The sequence below is a fragment of the Crinia signifera genome, chromosome 7 (assembly GCF_055691185.1).
Source record: "Crinia signifera chromosome 7, ASM5569118v1, whole genome shotgun sequence".
NCBI lineage: Eukaryota > Metazoa > Chordata > Amphibia > Anura > Myobatrachidae > Crinia > Crinia signifera.
The window spans coordinates 159,014,514-159,036,936 of NC_139223.1; the positions used below are offsets into that span (position 1 = coordinate 159,014,514).

Sequence of the window (22,423 nt, forward strand, 5' to 3'; positions counted from 1 at the left end):
TGGGAAAGGATGAGGGACTTAAAGTAGGATTCCTTGGCCAGAGCAAGGGCAGAGCTGAAGGAGGAAAGAATGAATTTGAAATGGAGATAATCCGCGAGGGAGCGTGATTTCTTCCAGAAGCGCTCAGCAGTGCGAGAGCACTTTTTAAGGAATCGGGTGATAGGCGAGTGCCACGGTTGGGGGTTGGAGCATCGAAGGGGGATAGAGGAGGGAGGGCAAACAGAGTCCAATGCCAAAGATAGGGTGTCATTATAGAGGGAGGCAGCGAGGTTCGGGCATGACATGGCGGCGATTGGGGCGAGAAGAGGACACAGGGTGTCCGAGAAGGCAGCAATATCAAGTGTGTTGACGTTATGCCGTGTGACAATGCACTTGGGAGGGGGGGTGGGAGAGGGGGAAGCAGTGAGGGAGAAGGAGATGAGGAGATGGTCAGAAAGAGGAAAAACCGTGACAGTGTAGTCAGTAAGGGAGAAAGAGCGGGAGAAGACGAGATCGAGGGAGTGTGCTTGGATGTGGGTAGGAGAGGTAGTCCACTGAGATAGGCCAAGAGAGGAGCAGAGAGAGAGGAGTTTGGAAGTGCCAGCATCAGCAGGGTTATCCAAGGGGATATTAAAGTCACCTAGAATGACAGAAGATAGGTCAGAGGAGAGGAAATGTGGGAGCCAGGTGGCAAAGTTGTCAAGAAATTGGGAGATAGGGCCAGGGGGGCGGTAGATTGCAGCGACATGGAGGTGGTAGGGGTAGTACAGATGGATGGAGTGAGACTCAAAGGAGGAGAAGAGAGGGTTCAGGGTGAATGACACTGTAGGTGCAGTAGGCTGAGAGGAGAAAACCCACGCCGCCACCTTGGCAACAGTCAGGCCTGGGGGTGTGAGAGAAGGAGAGGCCACCGTGGGAGAGAGCAGCTGGAGACAGAATCAGAGGTGGAGAGCCAGGTCTAGAATATCACTTCTAGAGCTATAGTCCCTGCCCTAGAATATCGCTTCTAGAGCTATAGGCCCTTCCCTAGAATATGGCTTCTAGATCTATAGCCCCTTCCCTATTATATGGCTTCTAGTGCTATAGTCCCTTCCTTAGAATATCGCTTCTAGAGCTATAGTCCCTGTCCTAGAATATGGCTTCTAGAGCTATAGTCCCTGCCCTAGAATATGGCTTCTAGAGCTATAGTCCCTGCCCTAGAATATGGCTTCTAGAGCTATAGTCCCTTCCCTAGAATATGGCTTCAAGAGCTATAGTCCCTGCCCTAGAATATGGCTTCTAGAGCTATAGTCCCTGCCCTAGAATATCGCTTCTAGAACTATAGTTCCTGCCCTAGAATATGGCTTTTAGAGCTATAGTCCCTGCCCTAGAATATGGCTTTTAGAGCTATAGTCCCTGCCCTAGAATATGGCTTCTAGAGCTGTAGTCCCTGCCCTAGAATATCGCTTCTAGAGCTGTAGTACCTGCCCTAGAATATCGCTTCTAGAGCTGTAGTACCTGCCCTAGAATATGGCCTCTAGAGCTATAGTCCCTGCCATAGAATATTGCTTCTAAAGCTATAGTCCCTTCCCTAGTATATCGCTTTTAGAGCTATAGCCCCTGCCCTAGAATATGGCTTTTAGAGCTATAGTCCCTGCCCTAGAATATCGCTTCTAGAGATACATAGTTCCTGCCCTAGAATATGGCTTCTAGAGCTATAGTCCCTTCCCTAGTATATCGCTTTTAGAGCTATAGTCCCTGCCCTTGTATATCGCTTCTAGAGCTATAGTCCCAGCCCTAGAATATCGCTAGAATATGGCTTCTAGAGCTATAGTCCCTGCCCTAGAATATCTCATCTAGAGCTACTGAGGCTGATTCAGACCTGCATGTGCTCGGAGCCTAGCAAGCAGTTTACTGCCGCCCTGTCGAACGCTCCCCCCCCCCCCCCCCCCCAGTAGACCCTACAGTGGTGCCAAATGCATCACCTGATACCAGACTTGTTTCGTGTTTTTACTAGACAGTAATACACAGAAACTGGGAGTTCCTACCCATATTGGGGTACAGCAGGAAAAACGGCGTGTATCTTACTGATCCCAAACACAACCTTTCAGTGCAAGTGTGCTGTGTGCGCTCTGCGGAGGTCCATGGTCTTACAGGGCAGCACAGTGTTCCTGTTGCCATATCACAGTCAGTATGACTTTAGTATCTGCACTTGTAGATGGCGGATTTCCAGGCTGCTGGTAGCTCAGTCCATCAGCGGAGGTCATCCCGAGCACGGGCACTGTCCGAGAAAGCTGAGCGGAGGAGGCTGGAGGTGGAACGGAAAAGGCGGGAGCGCGAAGAACAGCTTCTGCTGGAGAGAGAACAGCAGGAGAGGATGGAAAAGATGCAGGAAGAGATGGAAAATGAGCAGCGGAGGAGAGCAGAGGAGATGCGGTCAGTATAAGTATGGCGCTAACCATATAATACAATTACACAGCAGTATTTCGGCACCTGGCAGAGGAGATGTGGTAAGTATGGTGCTGACAGTATAATAGTGTTCCAGCACCAGGCAGAGGAGATGTGGTCATTATGGTGCTGACAATATAATATAATACACAGCAGTGTTCCGGCACCAGGCAGAGGAGATGTGGTCAGTATGGTGCTTACAGTATAAAACACTTACACAGCAGTGTTCCGGCACCAGGCAGAGGAGATGTGGTCAGTATGGTGCTGACAGTATAAAACACTTACACAGCAGTGTTCCGGCACCAGGCAGAGGAGATGTGGTCAGTATGGTGCGGACAGTATAATACACATACACAGCAGTGTTCCGGCACCAGGCAGAGATGTGGTCAGTATGGTGCTTATAGTATAATACACATACACAGCAGTGTTCCGGCACCAGGCAGAGGAGATGTGGTCAGTATGGTGCTTACAGTATAGTACACTTACACAGCAGTGTTCCGGCACCAGGCAGAGGAGATGTGATCAGTATGGTGCTTACAGTATAGTACACTTACACAGCAGTGTTCCGGCACCAGGCAGAGGAGATGTTATCAGTATAAGAATGGCAAGAAAAAATAAGAAACGTAAATGGTGCACTAAGCAGCTCTGAGACACTTGAAGATGAATGTAACACCTCACATTCCTCAAATACAATACCATAAAAAAGCTTAGTGTGTCCCTGGTGATCTGGGAAACAATGGTCCAAATTGATTGGGCCCAAAAATAAAAACCGAAAAAAATACATCAAAATAGTGAAGTACTGTACTGTAACATATACTTAACACTGCTAATGAAATCATTCAGAATGTATTGGTGACCCGTACCTTTGGGGATGGTCTACTGATAAAAGTAGACTACTGTCTCATAAGGAGAGACATTGAGGTCCCTATAGGCAAACAGCTCACACGTTCCCAATAACGGTAGGAATATGTAATGAAAAAGATGGCAAAATGCAGAAGAGGAACTCGACCCTGAGGGATTAAAAGGACAATCTGGGACACCTGTGTGTGATGCTCTTTTGTCTACTTCCTTGGTGGACCACCCTGTTTGGGGAGTCCTGTCTGCCTTCAGATTTTCATGTTTTTACTCTGTGTTTATTAAAAAACCGCTGCTACACAATTTTGTGATAGTTTTCATTACATATTCCTACCGTTATTGGGAACGTGTGAGCTGTTTCCCTATGGGGACATCAATGTCTCTCCTTATGAGACAGTAGTCTACTTTTATCAGTAGACCATCCCCAACTGTACGGGTCACCAATACATTGTGAAATATTTCATTAGCAGTGTTAAATATAAGTGAAAACAGTACTTTGTTGTATTTCTTTCTGTCTGGACCATTGTGGACCTGTTTCCCAGATCACCAGTAAGCTTTGTTTTGTGGTATAGCACAACAATGACGCTGACCGTATAATACACAGACTGGGCATGTGTCAAGGTTCTGCCGCAATAAGAAAGTGAATGACTGGAAAGGACCGTTTTGCTACTGCTGTGTGAAGTCTGGATAGCTATAGGTCAGTGATGTCTAACCTTCACACTCCAGCTGTTGCTGAACTACACATCCCAGCATGCCCTGCATCAGTTTTAGCAGGGCATGCTGGGATGTGTAGTTCAGCAACAGCTGGAATACCAAGGTTTGCCATCACTGCTATAGGTCAACCCTTAGACCCAATGTTCCTTATATTTGCATATAAGCTGCAAATGGGTTTGCAATTGCACTGTTGCTAATATGTAGAATGTCCTGCGCTGTTGCTAATATGTAGAATGTCCTGTTGGTATTGCTGAGCATGCGCTGTTGCTGATGGTGATCATGCGCTGTTATGGAAATGCGCTGTTGCTAATACGTAGAATCTCCTGTTGCTTGTGGTTTGCACGCACTGTTACGGAATTGCGCTGTTGCTAACGTGTAAAATGTCCTGTTGGTATTGCTGAGCATGCGCTGTTGCTGATGGTGATCATGCGCTGTTACAGCCTGAGAAAGCAGCAGGAGGAGGAAGAGAAGCAACGACAAGCACAGGAAGCTGCCCGGAAGATGCAGCTGGAACAGCAGGCACTAGAACGAGCGAGGCAGCAGCAAGAGGAACACCGCAGGAAGCTGCAAGAGATACAGAGACGGAAGCAGCAGGAAGAGACGGAGAGGAAAGGTAACCGAAAAATACAATGTGGCGGATGCTCCAGTGCCAAGGCACAGATGTGCGGGTAACTGGTGGTAATGGAATTGGATGATGGCATTGTAGGTGTAATATGGGGCTATGCAGAGATCTGCAGCACCGGCAGACGGCTGAAGACCAGATGTACTAACTTCCGGTATCAGAGAAGCCTTGACGAGGCCCGGAAGCTTATCAGATCTGCAAACTATATGTAATGAAGATCTCTGAATTACCTTCTATTATGTTGTTTTTTCAAATCTTATTACTAATGCCCTTTTGCTGTGCTGGGGTTGAACCCCCTCCCTTGCAGCACCTGAGGGGCATTACTAGTTTCATTGAGCAGCTTTCTCATTGTTTTCAGATAAACCACCAGCTCCTAGCTGCCCCGCGCTGACGGCACCAGGCAGGGGGGAAGCTGCTCAGTGTGTATGCACTGAGCGGCTTTCCCCCCAGTGATGATAGCGATCATCGCCATCCATAATTGCCCAGTGTGTATAGACCTTAACATATACACACGAGTAACTAATCATTGTTGTGCTTCACCACTAAGACACTCTCCTAACAACTGGCCACTACTGGTCCATTCATTCCTATCCTGGGTACAGTGGCGCACACAGCACCTGATTCAGCATGCATCACTAATTAGAGAACTCTTAAGTCCAGTGACAGCCCATGCATACCGTACACATGTGCGAGGGGAAACTCAACCCTCTCGCAGTATTACTGCCAGGATAATGGCATTTGGGGTTGGTAACCGGCCGCAGGGTCTATAATGTCAGCGTTGCCTCGTTCATCCTGTTTTAGTCACAGATAAGTTGCAGCCTCAGAGCTACTTCCATTTGCACAGACTGCAAAAACCTTTTGACATTTCGGGAATTGCGTATGGAAAGCGATCTGCAACACATTTGCAAATTTACACAGCGTTTCTCTGTCTGTCTGGGTGGCGGCTAAATACTCGCTGTCATCCACAACTTTACAGATTAATGAACAGGTCTGAATCAAGATGTAAAAAGGGGGTTAAAGGGGGTATTTCAATCAGTGAACACCTGAAAAATAAAATACAATGTTAAATAAAATGTGTGTTTTTTTTTTTTTTTTTTTAATAAAAACAATGTTTACACTCCTTTTGGAGATAAGTGAGAAAAGATTCCTGGTGCAGCAGTGAGAACCTGTTCTCACTTATCTCCAAAAGGTGTTCACTCATTACTTAATATTTAGCGCTCTTTAACACCTTTTTACATCAAGTTCCTTTATATAAGAGCTGCTTACCCCTCTAGTGCAGAGCATATAAGGGGATTTTTGTAAGACCTTACCGTTCAAACCCTTTTCTCTGAGTCCATCCTGGCGACACAGCTAACCTTGGGATATAGTAGGGTCCGCAGGAGCAAAGGCACCTATGCTGACTTCTTTTTGGAAAGCAGGCTCCTTCCCATTGCATCCCATAATGCTTCAGTACAAACTTCAAAACCCCACTAGGATACACAACTCAGTACAATGCCTGAACATCTTATGCACAATCCATATAACCATTAACATGACACACATGAACGGTATAACTTACTGAGTGTAAGGGAGGGATCGCTGTGTCGCCAGGATGGACTCAGAGAAAGGTGTTCGAATGGTAAGTTCTTACAAAAATCGTCCATCCTGGTGACACAGCTAACCTTGGGACGTTCACGAGCCGGTCCTTTGGGAGGGTACGCTCAGACTGACAGTTCTTAAGTCTCGTTACACCCTGTAAAAAGGTCTGAACCTCAGGTAACAAAGCCACACGTTTTTGAAAGAAAATTGATAACGCAGAAAGCTGCACCTTTAAGGATTGTAGGCTCAGCCCCGCCGAAAATCCATCCTGAAGAAACTCCAAGAGTCTGGATATCTTAAACCTAGAAGTATGCACCCTTTGACGTTCACACCACCTGATGTAAGTCTTCGACACCCAATGGTAATTAGCAGCTGACACTGGCTTTACGAGCCCTCAGCATGGTCTGGATAACTGCATCCGAAAACCCCTTCTTTTTCAACAAGGAGGTTTGAAAAGCCAAGCCGTCAAATTTAGCCCCTTCCTGACAGAGCCAGTTTTTGCGTTCCTGACAGAGCCCTTTTTTTCAAATCTGACATGTATCACTTAAGTGGGGATAACTTTTTTTTGCTTTTACTTATCCCAGTGATTTTGAGATTGTTTTTTCGTGACACATTGTACTTCAAATTAGTGGTAAATTTGGGTCGATACAGTCTGTGTTTTTTTGTGAAAAATACCAAAATGTCGTGAAAAAATGGAAAATTTTGCAATTTGCAAAATGTTAAATTTTCTGCTTGTGAGACAAATAATCATACCACTCAAAATAGTTAATAACTAACATAGACCATATGTCTACTTTATGTTTCCATCATTATTTCAACTTCCTTTTAATTTTTTTGGACACTAGGAGGCTTACAATATGAATAGCAAATTCTCAAATTTTCAAGAAAATTTCAAACACTGATTTTTTTAGGGACCAGTTCAGTTCTGATGTGACTTTGAGGGACTTGTATGTGAGACACCCCCATAAATGATACCATTTCAAAAACTGCACCCCTCACAGTATTCAAAACAGCATTTTGGAAGTTTGTTAACCCTTTAGGTGTTTCACAGGAATTAAAACAAAGTGTAGGTGAAATTTCAAAATTTCATTTTTTTTGCAGATTTGCAATTTTAATACATTTTTCTAAGAAACACAGTACATTTTACTAGAGAAATGTGACTAAAAATTGATTCCCCCAATTCTTTTGTTTTCATAAATATCCTATATGTGGCCCTAGTGTGCACGTTGACCAAACCACAGGCTTCATAATAGAAGGAGCACCTACTTGATTTTGGAGCCTCCTTTTTATGAGATTATTTTTTAGGCACCATGTAGGTTTCTAGGCACCATAAGATGCTAAAATTTAGGAACCCCCCCACAAGTGACCCCATTTTGCAAACTACACCCCTCAGGGAATTCATCTAGGGGTATAGTGTACATTTCAAACCCCCAGGGGTTTCACCAATTGTGGTACAACTGGGCAGTGAAAATGAAAAATTAAATTTTTTACACAAAAATGCAGTTCTGGCTCAAAATTTTTCATTTTCAGAAGGTATGAAGGAGAAAAAGCACCCCAAAATCTGTGCCCCAATTTCTCCCGAGTATGGCAATGCCTCATATGTGACCAAAAAATACCAGTTGGGTGCATGGCAGGACTCAGAAGGGAAGGAGTGATTTTTGGTGGTGGAATGTTGGTGGGTGCTATGTCGCATTAGCAAGACCCCCAAAGCACCAATACAGTGGAACCCCCCCACAAGTGACCCCATTTTGCAAATTACACCCCTCAGGGAATTCATCTAGGGGTATAGTGTACATTTCAAACCCCCAGGGGTTTCACCAATTTTGATACAACTGGGCAGTGAAAATGAAAAATTACATTTTTTTACACAAAAATGCAGTTCTGGCTCAAAATTTTTCATTTTCAGAAGGTATGAAGGAGAAAAAGCACCCCAAAATCTGTGCCCCAATTTCTCCCGAGTACGGCAATGCCTCACATGTGACCAAAAAATACCATTTGGGCGCATGGCAGGACTCAGAAGGGAAGGAGTGATTTTTGGATTTTGCAGCTCAGATTCTGGTGGAATTTTGGTGGGTGCTATGTCGCATTAGCAAGACCCCCCAAGCACCAATACAGTGGAACCCCCCCACAAGTGACCCCATTTTGCAAACTACACCCCTCAGGGAATTCATCTAGGGGTATAGTGTACATTTCAAACCCCCAGGGGTTTCACCAATTTTGATACAACTGGGCTGTGCAAATGCAAAATTACATTTTTTACACAAAAATGCAGTTCTGGCTCAAAATTTTTCATTTTCACAAGGAATGAAGGAGACAAAGCACCCCAAAATCTGTGCCCCAATTTCTCCCGAGTACGGCAATGCCTCACATGTGACCAAAAAATACCATTTGGGTGCATGGCAGGACTCAGAAAGGAAGGAGTGATTTTTGGATTTTGCAGCTCAGATTCTGGTGGAATGTTGGTGGGTGCTATGTTGAATTAGCAAGACCCACCAAGCACCAATACAGTGGAACCCCCCCACAAGTGACCCCATTTTGCAAACTACACCCCTCAGGGAATTCATCTAGGGGTATAGTGTACATTTCAAACCCCCAGGGGTTTCACCAATTTTGATACAACTGGGCAGTGAAAATGAAAAATTACATTTTTTTACACAAAAATGCAGTTCTGGCTCAAAATTTTTCATTTTCACAAGGAATGAAGGAGACAAAGCACCCCAAAATCTGTGCCCCAATTTCTCCCGAGTATGGCAATGCCTCATATGTGACCAAAAAATACCAGTTGGGTGCATGGCAGGACTCAGAAGGGAAGGAGTGATTTTTGGTGGTGGAATGTTGGTGGGTGCTATGTCGCATTAGCAAGACCCCCAAAGCACCAATACAGTGGAACCCCCCCACAAGTGACCCCATTTTGCAAACTACACCCCTCAGGGAATTCATCTAGGGGTATAGTGTACATTTCAAACCCCCAGGGGTTTCACCAATTTTGATACAACTGGGCAGTGAAAATGAAAAATTACATTTTTTTACACAAAAATGCAGTTCTGGCTCAAAATTTTTCATTTTCAGAAGGTATGAAGGAGAAAAAGCACCCCAAAATCTGTGCCCCAATTTCTCCCAAATACGGCAATGCCTCACATGTGACCAAAAAATACCATTTGGGCGCAAGGCAGGACTCAGAAGGGAAGGAGTGATTTTTGGATTTTGCAGCTCAGATTCTGGTGGAATTTTGGTGGGTGCTATGTCGCATTAGCAAGACCCCCCAAGCACCAATACAGTGGAACCCCCCCACAAGTGACCCCATTTTGCAAACTACACCCCTCAGGGAATTCATCTAGGGGTATAGTGTACATTTCACCAATTTTGATACAACTGGGCTGTGCAAATGCAAAATTACATTTTTTACACAAAAATGCAGTTCTGGCTCAAAATTTTTCATTTTCACAAGGAATGAAGGAGACAAAGCACCCCAAAATCTGTGCCCCAATTTCTCCCGAGTACGGCAATGCCTCACATGTGACCAAAAAATACCATTTGGGTGCATGGCAGGACTCAGAAAGGAAGGAGTGATTTTTGGATTTTGCAGCTCAGATTCTGGTGGAATGTTGGTGGGTGCTATGTTGCATTAGCAAGACCCCCCAAGCACCAATACAGTGGAACCCCCCCACAAGTGACCCCATTTTGCAAACTACACCCCTCAGGGAATTCATCTAGGGGTATAGTGTACATTTCAAACCCCCAGGGGTTTCACCAATTTTGATACAACTGGGCAGTGAAAATGAAAAATTACATTTTTTTACACAAAAATGCAGTTCTGGCTCAAAATTTTTCATTTTCAGAAGGTATGAAGGAGAAAAAGCACCCCAAAATCTGTGCCCCAATTTCTCCCGAGTATGGCAATGCCTCATATGTGACCAAAAAATACCAGTTGGGTGCATGGCAGGACTCAGAAGGGAAGGAGTGATTTTTGGTGGTGGAATGTTGGTGGGTGCTATGTCGCATTAGCAAGACCCCCAAAGCACCAATACAGTGGAACCCCCCCACAAGTGACCCCATTTTGCAAACTACACCCCTCAGGGAATTCATCTAGGGGTATAGTGTACATTTCAAACCCCCAGGGGTTTCACCAATTTTGATACAACTGGGCAGTGAAAATGAAAAATTACATTTTTTTACACAAAAATGCAGTTCTGGCTCAAAATTTTTCATTTTCAGAAGGTATGAAGGAGAAAAAGCACCCCAAAATCTGTGCCCCAATTTCTCCCGAGTACGGCAATGCCTCATGTGTGACCAAAAAGTGTCAGGACTCAGAAGGGAAGGAGTGATATTTGGATTTTGCAGCACAAATTCTGGTGGAATGTTGGTGGGTGCTATGTCGCATTAGCAAGACCCCCAAAGCACCAATACAGTGGAACCCCCCCACAAGTGACCCCATTTTGCAAACTACACCCCTCAGGGAATTCATCTAGGGGTATAGTGTACATTTCAAACCCCCTGGGGTTTCACCAATTTTGATACAACTGGGCAGTGAAAATGAAAAATTACATTTTTTTACACAAAAATGCAGTTCTGGCTCAAAATTTTTCATTTTCAGAAGGTATGAAGGAGAAAAAGCACCCCAAAATCTGTGCCCCAATTTCTCCCGAGTACGGCAATGCCTCATGTGTGACCAAAAAGTGTCAGGACTCAGAAGGGAAGGAGTGATATTTGGATTTTGCAGCACAAATTCTGGTGGAATGTTGGTGGGTGCTATGTCGCATTAGCAAGACCCCCAAAGCACCAATACAGTGGAACCCCCCCACAAGTGACCCCATTTTGCAAACTACACCCCTCAGGGAATTCATCTAGGGGTATAATGTACATTTCAAACCCCCAGGGGTTTGACCAATTTTGATACAACTGGGCAGTGAAAATGAAAAATTACATTTTTTTTTACACAAAAATGCAGTTCTGGCTCAAAATTTTTCATTTTCAGAAGGTATGAAGGAGCAAAAGCACCCCAAAATCTGTGCCCCAATTTCTCCCGAGTACGGCAATGCCTCACATGTGACCAAAAAATACCAGTTGGGTGCATGGCAGGACTCAGAAGGGAAGGAGTGATTTTTGGATTTTGCGGCTCAGATTCTGGTGGAATGAATGGTGGGTGCTATGTGGCATTAGCAAGACCCCCGAAGCACGGTGAAATGATGAACCTAAAAATCCATAGATGTGTGGTATATTTTAAAACACTCCTTTATACATAGGCCGGGTTTGTCGGGGCAAGTGTCACACTGGAAAATAGTTTGCTTTCTTATTCCCTTTTTATAGCAAACTTTGCACCTTTTTTGTGTCCTGCCCTTTTTTCCAGTGGAGGGGATTTCATCAGGAAAATGCTGCCCTGGTACAATACGGGGGCCAGTACTAGAAGTACTGGGGCCCTCTGCCCAAATACTAGGCCCTTTATGACTTCCTCTTGAAAGTGCATAAATGTCCCCCTCTGGCCGGTAGAACGGAATAGCACGTAAGCGTTATACAGTGCCATCTGGATGATATACACGGCCAGCTTCTTGTACCAGATTTTTGTTTTCCGCAGGGCACTGTACGGCTTCAGTACCTGATCTGAAAGATCCACTCCGCCCATGTACCTATTGTAATCCAGGATACAATTAGGTTTGGAGGTGTGGGTACTGGTACCTCGTACAGGGACGGAGGTGGTACTGTCTCCGTGAATTGTTGTCAGTATAAGGACATCCCTCTTGTCCTTATATTTGACCAACAACATATTTTCGGTGCATATTCCCCTGCTTTCACCCCTTCTCATTACTTGGGCAATGTGCGTTTTTGGGAGGTCTCTTTGGTTCTTGCGCACAGTACCGCAAGCTGCTGTACCTCTTGAACCAAGGGCCTTAAACAGGGGGATGCTGGTGTAAAAGTTATCCACATAGAGGTGATAACCTTTATCCAGGAAGGGGTGCACTAAATCCCAGACAATTTTTCCACTAACACCTACGAGGGAGGGGGGGCATTCTGGCGGTTCAATTCTTGAATCCTTCCCTTCATATACCCTAAACCTGTGGGTGTACCCTGAGGTGCTTTCACACAGCTTATACATTTTTATGCCATACCTTGCCCTCTTACTGGGAAGGTACTGGCGGAATTTAACCCTTCCTTTAAAATGTATAAGGGACTCGTCTATGCAAATGAATTTATCTGGGATGTACATCTCTTCAAATTTGGCACTGAAATGATCAATGACCGGCCTGACTTTGAATAGCCGGTCAAAGGTGGGATCATCTCTGGGTGGGCACTGTGCATTATCGTTGTAATGCAAAAATTTAAGGATCGTCTCAAATCGAGCCCGGGGCATGGCCATACGGTAAAATGGGGTGCTGTACAGAACATCTGTACTCCAATATTGCCTAATTTCTGGCTTTTTTACTATGCCCATATGAAACACCAGACCCCAAAACGTCATCATCTCTACTGCATCTACAGGGGTCCACCTAGCAAATGATGACGTGGGGTTTTGAGCAATAAACTGCTGGGCATATAAATTAGTTTGGTCCACAATTAAATTTATAAAATCATCAGAGAAAAATAATTTGAAAAAGTCAATTTCTCTGAGACCTGTGGAATCAAATTGGATTCCTGGCATGGCCAAAAACTCAGGAACCTGGGGCTCAAAATTGTCTGGTGGTGGGGTCCATACGAGATCAATTATTGGGGGGGGGGGTCTCAGCTGCTCTACGGGGGCGTCTTTGAGGGGGTCCCTCATCACTAGAGGAGGAAGAGGAGCTTAAGATGAATCCTTCAAATTCCCCGCTTGCCTCACTGGCTGTGTCAGAATCAGAGGCAAGCATGGCATATGCCTCCTCCGCTGAATACATTCTTCTGGATGACTGGGATGACATTTGGGATGACATTTGGGATGCCATTTTTTATTTCAACCCGGGGGGTATGTAGTGTGTAGTGTGTATGTAGTGCAGAAAAAAAAAAAATACTTTATACAGGAATTTGAACCCAATTAAAAAAAAAAAAAATTGAAGGGGTTAAAAAAAAAAAAAAAAAGCTCCTGCGCCAAAAATTGAGCACAGATGTTGGTCAGTAACGTCCGTCACTGAACAGCGCTCAAAGGCAACAGGAATTTGATAAAAAAAAATAAAAAAATAGATCAACCCTGTGCCGAAAAAGCTGATCAGTGATGTACGTCACTGATCAGCGCACAGTGGCCACAGGACACCCACAAAATCACAGTGTGTGTAAAAAAAAAATTTAAAAAAGACCCACAGCAGCCTCAAAAAAAAAAAAGGTGATCAGTGATGCAACACTGATTACCAGTGAGGGGCAGCAGGTGCACAACCTTTGGTGCAACTGACAGTGCAACTGGCAGCAACTGACAGGTATATATATAAAAAAAAAAAACCCTGCGCCCCCAAAAAGTTGTTGATCAGCACAGATATACTGATCAGCACAAAAGGGGGGGTAGCAGACACAAAATATACACTCTCTATCACTCTCTGTCACTATCTCTCTCTATCTCTCACTATCTATCACTATCTATCACTATCTATCACTATCTATCACTATCTATCACTCTAGGACACTGCAGCAGCAGCACTGACAGTTATATGTATAAAAAAAAACCTGCACCCCCAAAAAGGGGGGGTAGCAGACACAAAATATACACTCTCTATCACTCTCTGTCACTATCTCTCTCTATCTCTCACTATCTATCACTATCTATCACTATCTATCACTATCTATCACTCTATGACACTGCAGCAGCAGCACTGACAGTTATATATATAAAAAAAAAACCTGCACCCCCAAAAAGGGGGGGTAGCAGACACAAATCTCTCTATCTCTCACTATCTCTCACTATCTATCACTATCTTTCACTATCTATCACTCTATGACACTGCAGCAGCAGCACTGACAGTTATTTATATATAAAAAAACCCTGCACCCCCAAAAAGGGGGGGTAGCAGACACAAAATATAGCTCTCTCTGTCACTATCTCTCTCTATCTCTCTATCACACTGCAGCAGCAGCAGGAAGTCCCAAGAAGTCAGATCCAGGAAGCGTCCAGCACGCTACAAGCAGTGATCAGGTAATCAGGTAAGGTATTTGCAAGGATCAGGTCAGTATCACGGCAGATAGGCACGGTGACCGCTCTGCACGCTATTCCAGACCGGAATGGCGTCTGCAGCGCAGTCACCGTTAGTTTAAATGTCGCGCCTTGGCTGTGATTGGTCCGTGGGTCCCACGGACCAATCACAGCCTTGGGGGCAGGTGGGGTGAGGGTGGGGTGAGGTGTCATCGTCACCGATGACCCCCTCATGCCCCCTGACGCCCGGCGGTGATTGACACCTGTGTTACCGAGCGTCTGATTCGCTGGTAACACAGGAAAACGCTGTGAATGGCTGTTCACACTGAACAGCCAATCACAGCGATCGCCGACGGGGGGGCGACATCGCAGCCCCCCCTGGGCATGCAGGGACATGTCTGCTGTCAGGGACAGCAGACATCGTCCCTCTGTCACTGCGTCTCGAGACGCAGTGACAGTTTAAAGTCATGACGTACATTTATGCCATGTGTCGGGAAGTACATCCCGGCCATGACGTAAATGTACGTCAAATGTCGGGAAGGGGTTAGACGAGCTACATCCAGGTGAAGAAACGGTCCTTGTTTTAATGAATCCGGACGAAGCGGTAGACGCCAAGAGTCCCTCTACCACCTCAGTATGTCTGAGTACCAGGACCTCCTGGGCCAATCCGGTGCAATCAGAATAGCTTGTACCTTCTGAGACCTTATTCTCTTCAGCACCCGTGGAATTATTGGGAATGGTGGAAAACCATATACCAGTTTAAAGTGCCAAGGAACGGTCATGGCATCCACTGCCCAAGCACCTGGGTCCCTGGTCCGAGAACTAAACCTGTGAACCTGACAGTTGCTAGGATATAATTGGGAAAAGAGAGCGCTTGTTTTATGTAAATAAACTAATGTACCAGAAGTAATTGTTGTGAAGAATGAAATTGATTTGTTCAATTAGAAAATTAATCTGTTTATTTGGTAAGTCTGTTTCATTTGAAAGAAATTCCCTGGTGTATTGGCAGCCTAGATCATGATCGATACATGTGTATAAGGATTTCACATCACTTGTGCACAAGGTGTATTATGGATTCCAATCAGTTTGGTCTATTATTTGTAGAATGTGTCTTGTAAATAGCTTATTTGTGTCTTTACTGCACCCCATCAAATCCACTTCTGGTAGTCCCCAATGATCCACTAGACCAGGCATGTCCAACGTTGGCCCTCCAGATGTTTTGAAACTACACATCCCAGCATGCATTGCCACAGTTTTGCTATTAGAGAATGCTAAAACTATTGCAAAGCATGCTGGGATGTGTAGTTTCAAAACATCTGGAGGGCCAACGTTGGACATGCCTGCACTAGACTCTGAAACACTTCTGGATGAAGTATCCACTCGCCTTCCATCAGATCGGCCCTGCTGAGGAAATCCGCTTCTACATTCCGGATTCCTGGAATGAAAACCACCGACAGGGCAGGGATGTTCTTTTCTGCCCACCTGAGAATCCACGAGACTTGCTGCATAGCCATCTTGCTGCGAGTCCCGCCCTGGTGATTTAAGTAAGCCACAGCCGTGGCATTGTCTGACTGTACACGTACAGGAAGCCCTTTCAGAAGATCCTCCGCCTGTAAAAGAGTGTTCCAAACCGCTTGGAGCTCCAATATATTGATCGGCAGGCTGGATTCCTCCATGCACCATTGACCCTGCAACCTCAGGTGAAGGGCCACTGCCCCCCAGCCTTTCCGGTTTCATGGTTTTCGGGTTCCCTGACCAACATGCTAGAATATTCCACTGGAAAATCCTCGAATGAAACCTCGCAAATTGTAGCGTCTCAAAAGTTGCTACCATCTTGCCTAGAAGCTGTACTCCCTGCCAAACCGTAGGGCACGGTGAACGCAGGATCTGTAGCACTAGTAGCCGGATAACCACTGCGTTAGATTCTGGAAGAAATACCCAGTGTAGATGGGTATCCAGGATCACCCCCAGAAACTGAAGTCTCTGTGTTGGAATCAAATGAGACTTGGGTAGATTTACCACCCAAACCTGATCTTGCAAAAACTGAGACGCAATCTTTAGATGTTCCAGGAGCTTCTCCTCTGACCCTCGGGACCATGGCCAGCCCGAGTGGCAGGGCCTGGAACTGTAGATGTAACTGTCCTATTGCAAAGCGCAGTAGTGTTCCTTGCAAATAGGTACATGTAGATAAGCATCTTGAATGTCCACAGATGCTAGAAACTCCCCTGGCTCTATACTTAAAAGAGCACTGACCGAAGGGATTCCATGCGAAAATGGTCCACCCACAGATGTAGATTTAAAGATTTCAAATTTAGATTGGGTCGAATAAAAACCTCTTTTCCTCTCCCCCTGAGGTACCCGGACCATCACACCCTTGTCTATGAGAGACGTTGCCGATACCAACAGTGAAGAGCGCATCCTTGCTTCTCGAGGCAAGGGAGTAGGAATAAATCTTTTTGTAGGGCCACCCCTTAGATTTATCCTGTAGCCCTGGGAGACAATAGAATAGACCCAAGGATCCATGGTGGAACTCTTCCACCTGTCCCCAAACTGCAGGAGGCGACCCCCCACTTTGAGCCCAGAACGGGGAGTCTCCGCCCCGTCATGCAGAGGATTTATCCTCTCCTTTAGACACTGTTTTCTTGGAGACGGCCCCGAAACGTGATCTGGGCCCCTTTCCCTTACTGGCTGTGAACCTTCCTCTACTGGAAGCTCCACCCTGAAAGGAAGAACGAAAAGATGGTTTTAAAACTCCAAATTTTAAACTGGCAGGCTTTGACGTAGTGGGGAGAAAGGTACTCTTACCCCCTGTGGCTTCTCTCAATATCCTCAAGCTCTGAGCCAAACAGGAGTTCACCCTTAAAGGCCAAAGCCTCAAGCCTCTTTGATTCGCTATCCGCTTCCCAAGACTTAAGCCAAAGAGCACGCCTCGCTGAAGCAGATGTAGCAGACACCTTTGACACCATCTTGGCGCCTTCGTCCCCAGCCTCACAAATATATTCCGCTGCGCATCTAAGCTTGTCTGCCAAAAGGAAAGCCTCAGATTTAGGCTGAAGCTGACCTACCAAGGCCTCAGCCCACTTAATCATCGCCTTGGAACCCAAGCCGACGCAACTATGGAACGAAGAGTGAAACCCACACATTCAAACATCGCTTTAAGGCATCCTTCCACTTTATCAACCGGATCCTTAAAAGCTGCTCCCCCGGCACAGAAACATCCTCCTCATTCTGTTCCAGAGCACCTCTTCTTCACATACACCCTCCTCATCAGAATCCACATTGAACAGGGGAGAAGAGGATAATGGGTGTCTATGAGCAACACTATCAGAGTTTTTAGCAAACTGCTCCATAAACACATTATGTTTATGTACCCCCTGTGCAGTATCCTGCATAAACTGCACCAAAATAGGGTCCCCCTGAGATGGGGTAATAGAGTCCAGTGAAGTCTGTGAGGAAGACAGACGGGCAGGAGACTTTCCTGAACTCTCACTCTGCCTGTTTAAAGCCTTAACCAAGGCATCCATAGACCTCCCCAACACAGCTGCCCATGCAGGCTCAGATTGCTCAGGCCTCTGGGCTTGACTCACATGAGGGGCACAAATCCCCTTGGTCCATCTGTTCACATGTTAAATTAACCCCCACAGAACTTTCAGTTAACTAACATGACAGGCGCTCTCTCCCCTAAGGCAACAGCAGTACATCCTTCAGTCATGACTAAAGCACAGTGCACAATGTCAGGCAAATGTACAGAATTGTGTAACAATGTACTTATCCTGTCTGCAAACGCTGCCAGAAAACCAACGCGATCAGCAGGGGAAAGCGCTGTCCAAGGAGAAGATATTCCTCTGTGCTATATCTGAGAAACCTTGTTTCAGCTCCGCAGCATGGAGAGAAAAGGGCGTTAACACACACAGCAGGAATAGACCAAGTCTCTGCATCAGCAGGGAAGATCAGCCTTTTGGCGCCTAACCCCCTTCAGCCGCTCCCACTGTTGTCTTCTCCTTCCTCCCAGTGCCTCCCCTTCTTCTAGGGATCACTTGGAAGCGTCCAGCACCGCTGGACTCCTGTGACAGACTTCCCCTCCCCTAGGGGATTTCAGTCTGTAAGCCCTGCAAGATGGCGGCCGCCATCGTGGGGAGCCCATCCCCCCCATGATCCCCCTCTAAAAGGGAGCCGGTTCCGGGACCCCCAGAGCCCAGGAAAAACCTATTTTAAAAGAGGTTTAAGCGCTGTGTAGAGGGAACAGACAGTCTCCCTCTGCACACAGAGAGCTGACAGGACGCGCTTCTGTCAGCCTCTGCTGCACTCTGTGTGTGGGAACTTCTGTTAAGAAGTAACACACTGGAAAAAGCCTGTCTAAAGGTGCGTACACACGGGGGAGATATATTGCTCAGTGTCTCCTGTTCATCAGCGACCAGAGATGGTTGCTGATGAAAGGGAACCTCTGCCGGCGGTGCCGCAGAGGTAATCAGCTGGTCGCAAGCTCCTGCGACCAGCGATTAGAACGGGGCTGAAAACGGGAGCGCGCACCCGGCGATTTATCGCTGGTGCACACTCCCATCACTGTCAATACGGTCGCCAGTGACCATATTCCCAGCGATTTGAGCCCTATCGCAGCCGTGTGTACACGGCTTTACTAGTGCATTAATATGCATATCAGCTGGGAATAGGCTGGTGGGGAAGGAGAGGAGGGTGGCGGCCATATTCATGTCAGCTGGGAATAGGCTGGTGGGGAAGGAGAGGAGGGTGGCGGCCATATTCATGTCAGCTGGGAATAGGCTGGTGGGGAAGGAGAGGGGGGGTGGCGGCCATATTCATGTCAGCTGGGAATAGGCTGGTGGGGAAGGAGAGGAGGGTGGCGGCCATATTCATGTCAGCTGGGAATAGGCTGGTGGGGAAGGAGAGGAGGGTGGCGGCCATATGCATATCAGCTGGAAATAGGCTGGTGGGGAAGGAGAGGAGGGTGGCGGCCATATTCATGTCAGCTGGGAATAGGCTGGTGGGGAAGGAGAGGGGGGTGGCGGCCATAGGAATGTCAGCTGGGAATAGGCTGGCGGAGAAGACAATGAGGATGGCGGCCATTGGCATGTCAGCTGGGAATAGGCTGGCGGGGAAGGAGAGGGGGGTGGCGGCCATAGGCATGTCAGCTGGGAATAGGCTGGCAGGGAAGGAGAGGGGGGTGGCGGCCATAGGCATGTCAGCTGGGAATAGGCTGGTGGGGAAGGAGAGGGGGGTGGCGGCCATAGGCATGTCAGCTGGGAATAGGCTGGCGGAGAAGACAATGAGGATGGCGGCCATTGGCATGTCAGCTGGGAATAGGCTGGCGGGGAAGGAGAGGGGGGTGGCGGCCATAGGCATGTCAGCTGGGAATAGGCTGGCAGGGAAGGAGAGGGGGGTGGCGGCCATAGGCATGTCAGCTGGGAATAGGCTGGCAGGGAAGGAGAGGGGGGTGGCGGCCATAGGCATGTCAGCTGGGAACAGGCTGGCAGGGAAGGAGAGGAGGATGGCGGCCATTGGCATGTCAGCTGGGAATATGCTGGCGGGGAAGGAGAGGGGGGTGGCGGCCATAGGCATGTCAGCTGGGAATAGGCTGGCAGGGAAGGAGAGGGGGGTGGCGGCCATAGGCATGTCAGCTGGGAATAGGCTGGTGGGGAAGGAGAGGGGGGTGGCGGCCATAGGCATGTCAGCTGGGAATAGGCTGGTGGGGAAGGAGAGGAGGGTGGCGGCCATAGGAATGTCAGCTGGGAATAGGCTGGCTGAGAAGACAATGCGGATAGCGGCCATTGGCATGTCAGCTGGGAATAGGCTGGCGGGGAAGGAGAGGGGGGTGGCGGCCATAGGCATGTCAGCTGGGAATAGGCTGGCAGGGAAGGAGAGGGGGGTGGCGGCCATAGGCATGTCAGCTGGGAATAGGCTGGCAGGGAAGGAGAGGGGGGTGGCGGCCATAGGCATGTCAGCTGGGAATATGCTGGCAGGGAAGGAGAGGGGGGTGGCGGCCATTGGCATGTCAGCTGGGAATATGCTGGTGGGGAAGACAATGAGGATGGCGGCCATAGGCATGTCAGCTGGGAATATGCTGGTGGGGATGAAGAGGAGGGTGGCGGCCATAGGCATGTCAGCTGGGAATAGGCTGGCGGGGACGACAATGAGGATGGCGGCCATAGGCATGTCAGCTGGGAATAGGCTGGTGGGGAAGACAATGAGCATGGCGGCCATTGGCATGTCAGCTGGGAACAGGCTGGCGGGGAAGACAATGAGGCTGGCATACATAGGCATGTCAGCTGGGAATAGGCTGGTGGGGAAGACAATGAGGATGGCGGCCATAGGCATGTCAGCTGGGAATAGGCTGGTGGGGAAGACAATGAGGATGGCACAGCTCTGGAAGGAATAACCCCCTAAGATGTGCAGCTATTGGAGAACTGAGAATGCAGCATGTTGGGGCACAAATAATAACAGAGCTGCTCCACTAGAACCTTAAACCATATATTTGTATTCGCAGCATTAGAACACCAGAGGCAAAAGGAACTGGAGCGATTAGAAGCTGAAGAACGCCTCAAACTTCTGGAAATGGCAGCGGATGAGAGGGAGGAATACAATAGGCGGAAACGGGAAATGGAGGAACAAGACCAACGGGAAGCAGAGGAGAGGAGACTGAAGGCAGAGGAAGAAGCAAGGACTATAATGGAGGAAGCTCAGAGAAGAGCTTATCTATTGGCCAGGTGAGTGCCGATACGTGGGATAGTTCACTGTCCAGTACACATGTGAGGTCAGCGTGTCCAATATGTCCAGCACACACTCCCGTAATGTCACCATGTCTGACTGCCAATGTATCCAGTACCCCCTCAGGTAACATCAGCGTGTCTGACTGTATGTGTATCTGACGTATCCAATACATACTCACATAATGTCACTGTGGGCCGATGTACACCTGATCAATGCTGAGTAAATTCGCACATGTCCAGCACACCCTCACAAAACGTCAGCGTGTCAGTATATCTGACATGTCCAGCACACCCTCACAAAACGGCCGCACGTCCGTCTGACAGTGTATCCGTCATGTCCAGCACATTCTCACAGAACGTCAGCGAGTCCATCTGATAGTGTATCCGTCATGTCCAGCACATTCTCACAGAACGTCAGCGAGTCCATCTGATAGTTTATCCGTCATGTCCAGCGCACCCTCACAGAATATCAGCGTGTCCATCTGACAGTGTATTTATTATGTCCAGCACACCCTCACAGAGCGCCAGCCTGTCAGTGTATCCGACATGTCCAGCACACTCACAGAACATCAACGCGTCCGTCTGGCAGTGTATCCAACACTCCCTCACAGAGCATCAGCGTGTCTGTCTGATAGTGTATCCGTCATGTCCAGCACACCCTCACAAAACGTCAGCGTGCCCGTTTGAAAGTGTATTCATTATGTCCAGCACAGAGTGTCAGCCTGTCAGTGTATCCGACATGTCCAGCACTCCCTCACAGAGCATCAGCGTGTCAGTGTATCCGACATGTCCAGCACACCCTCATAGAGCGTCAGCGTGTCCGTCTGACAGTGTATCCGTCATGTCCAGCACACCCTCACAGAGCGTCAGCCTGTCAGTGTATCCACGGTCCAGCACACCCCCACAGAGCGCCAGCGTGTCCGTCTGACAGTGTATCCGTCATTTCCAGCACACCCCCACAGAGCGTCAGCGTGTCAGTGTCCAGCACACCCTCACATAATGTAAGCATGTATGAGACATGTCCAACACACCCTCACAGAGCATCACCGTGTCCATCTATCAGTGTATCCGACACGTCCAGCACACCCTCACATAATGTCAGCGTGTCTGAGACAGGTCCAGCACACCCTCACAGAGCATCACCGTGTCGCATGCTGGACAGAGCACAGTACAACTACACCTCCACTCCCCGGAATCAGCACCTCCCCCATCATATAGCACTATGTGCAATCGGCTCATTAACCTCCCAGGAATCTACAGTGCTTATACGAGGTTTAAGCATTTAGGGTGACTTCCCTATGCCCACAATTATATATGCCATTTTCATTTTTTTTTACTTTGCAATAAATGAACATTACTTGATCTATTATTGTTATTCCCTAGCAGTCTGCATATTGTTAGACATAGACATTTGGGGGCTAAATGTGTGTTGGTATTTGC

At 47.4% G+C, this 22,423-nt stretch overlaps 1 protein-coding gene across 8 annotated transcripts in view; it reads left to right on the top strand.

The window, feature by feature from the left end:
- The window catches only part of KIAA2012 (KIAA2012 ortholog), a 225,103-nt gene that overhangs the window by 196,800 nt on the left and 5,880 nt on the right, over positions 1-22,423 (top strand). For all 8 annotated transcript variants that reach the window (XM_083154101.1, XM_083154093.1, XM_083154100.1 and 5 more), the window contains 3 exons: positions 2,177-2,394; positions 4,416-4,588; positions 20,761-20,980. In XM_083154101.1, the coding sequence (XP_083010227.1) occupies positions 2,177-2,394; positions 4,416-4,588; positions 20,761-20,980 (611 nt within the window). The remainder of the gene's footprint in view (positions 1-2,176; positions 2,395-4,415; positions 4,589-20,760; positions 20,981-22,423) is intronic.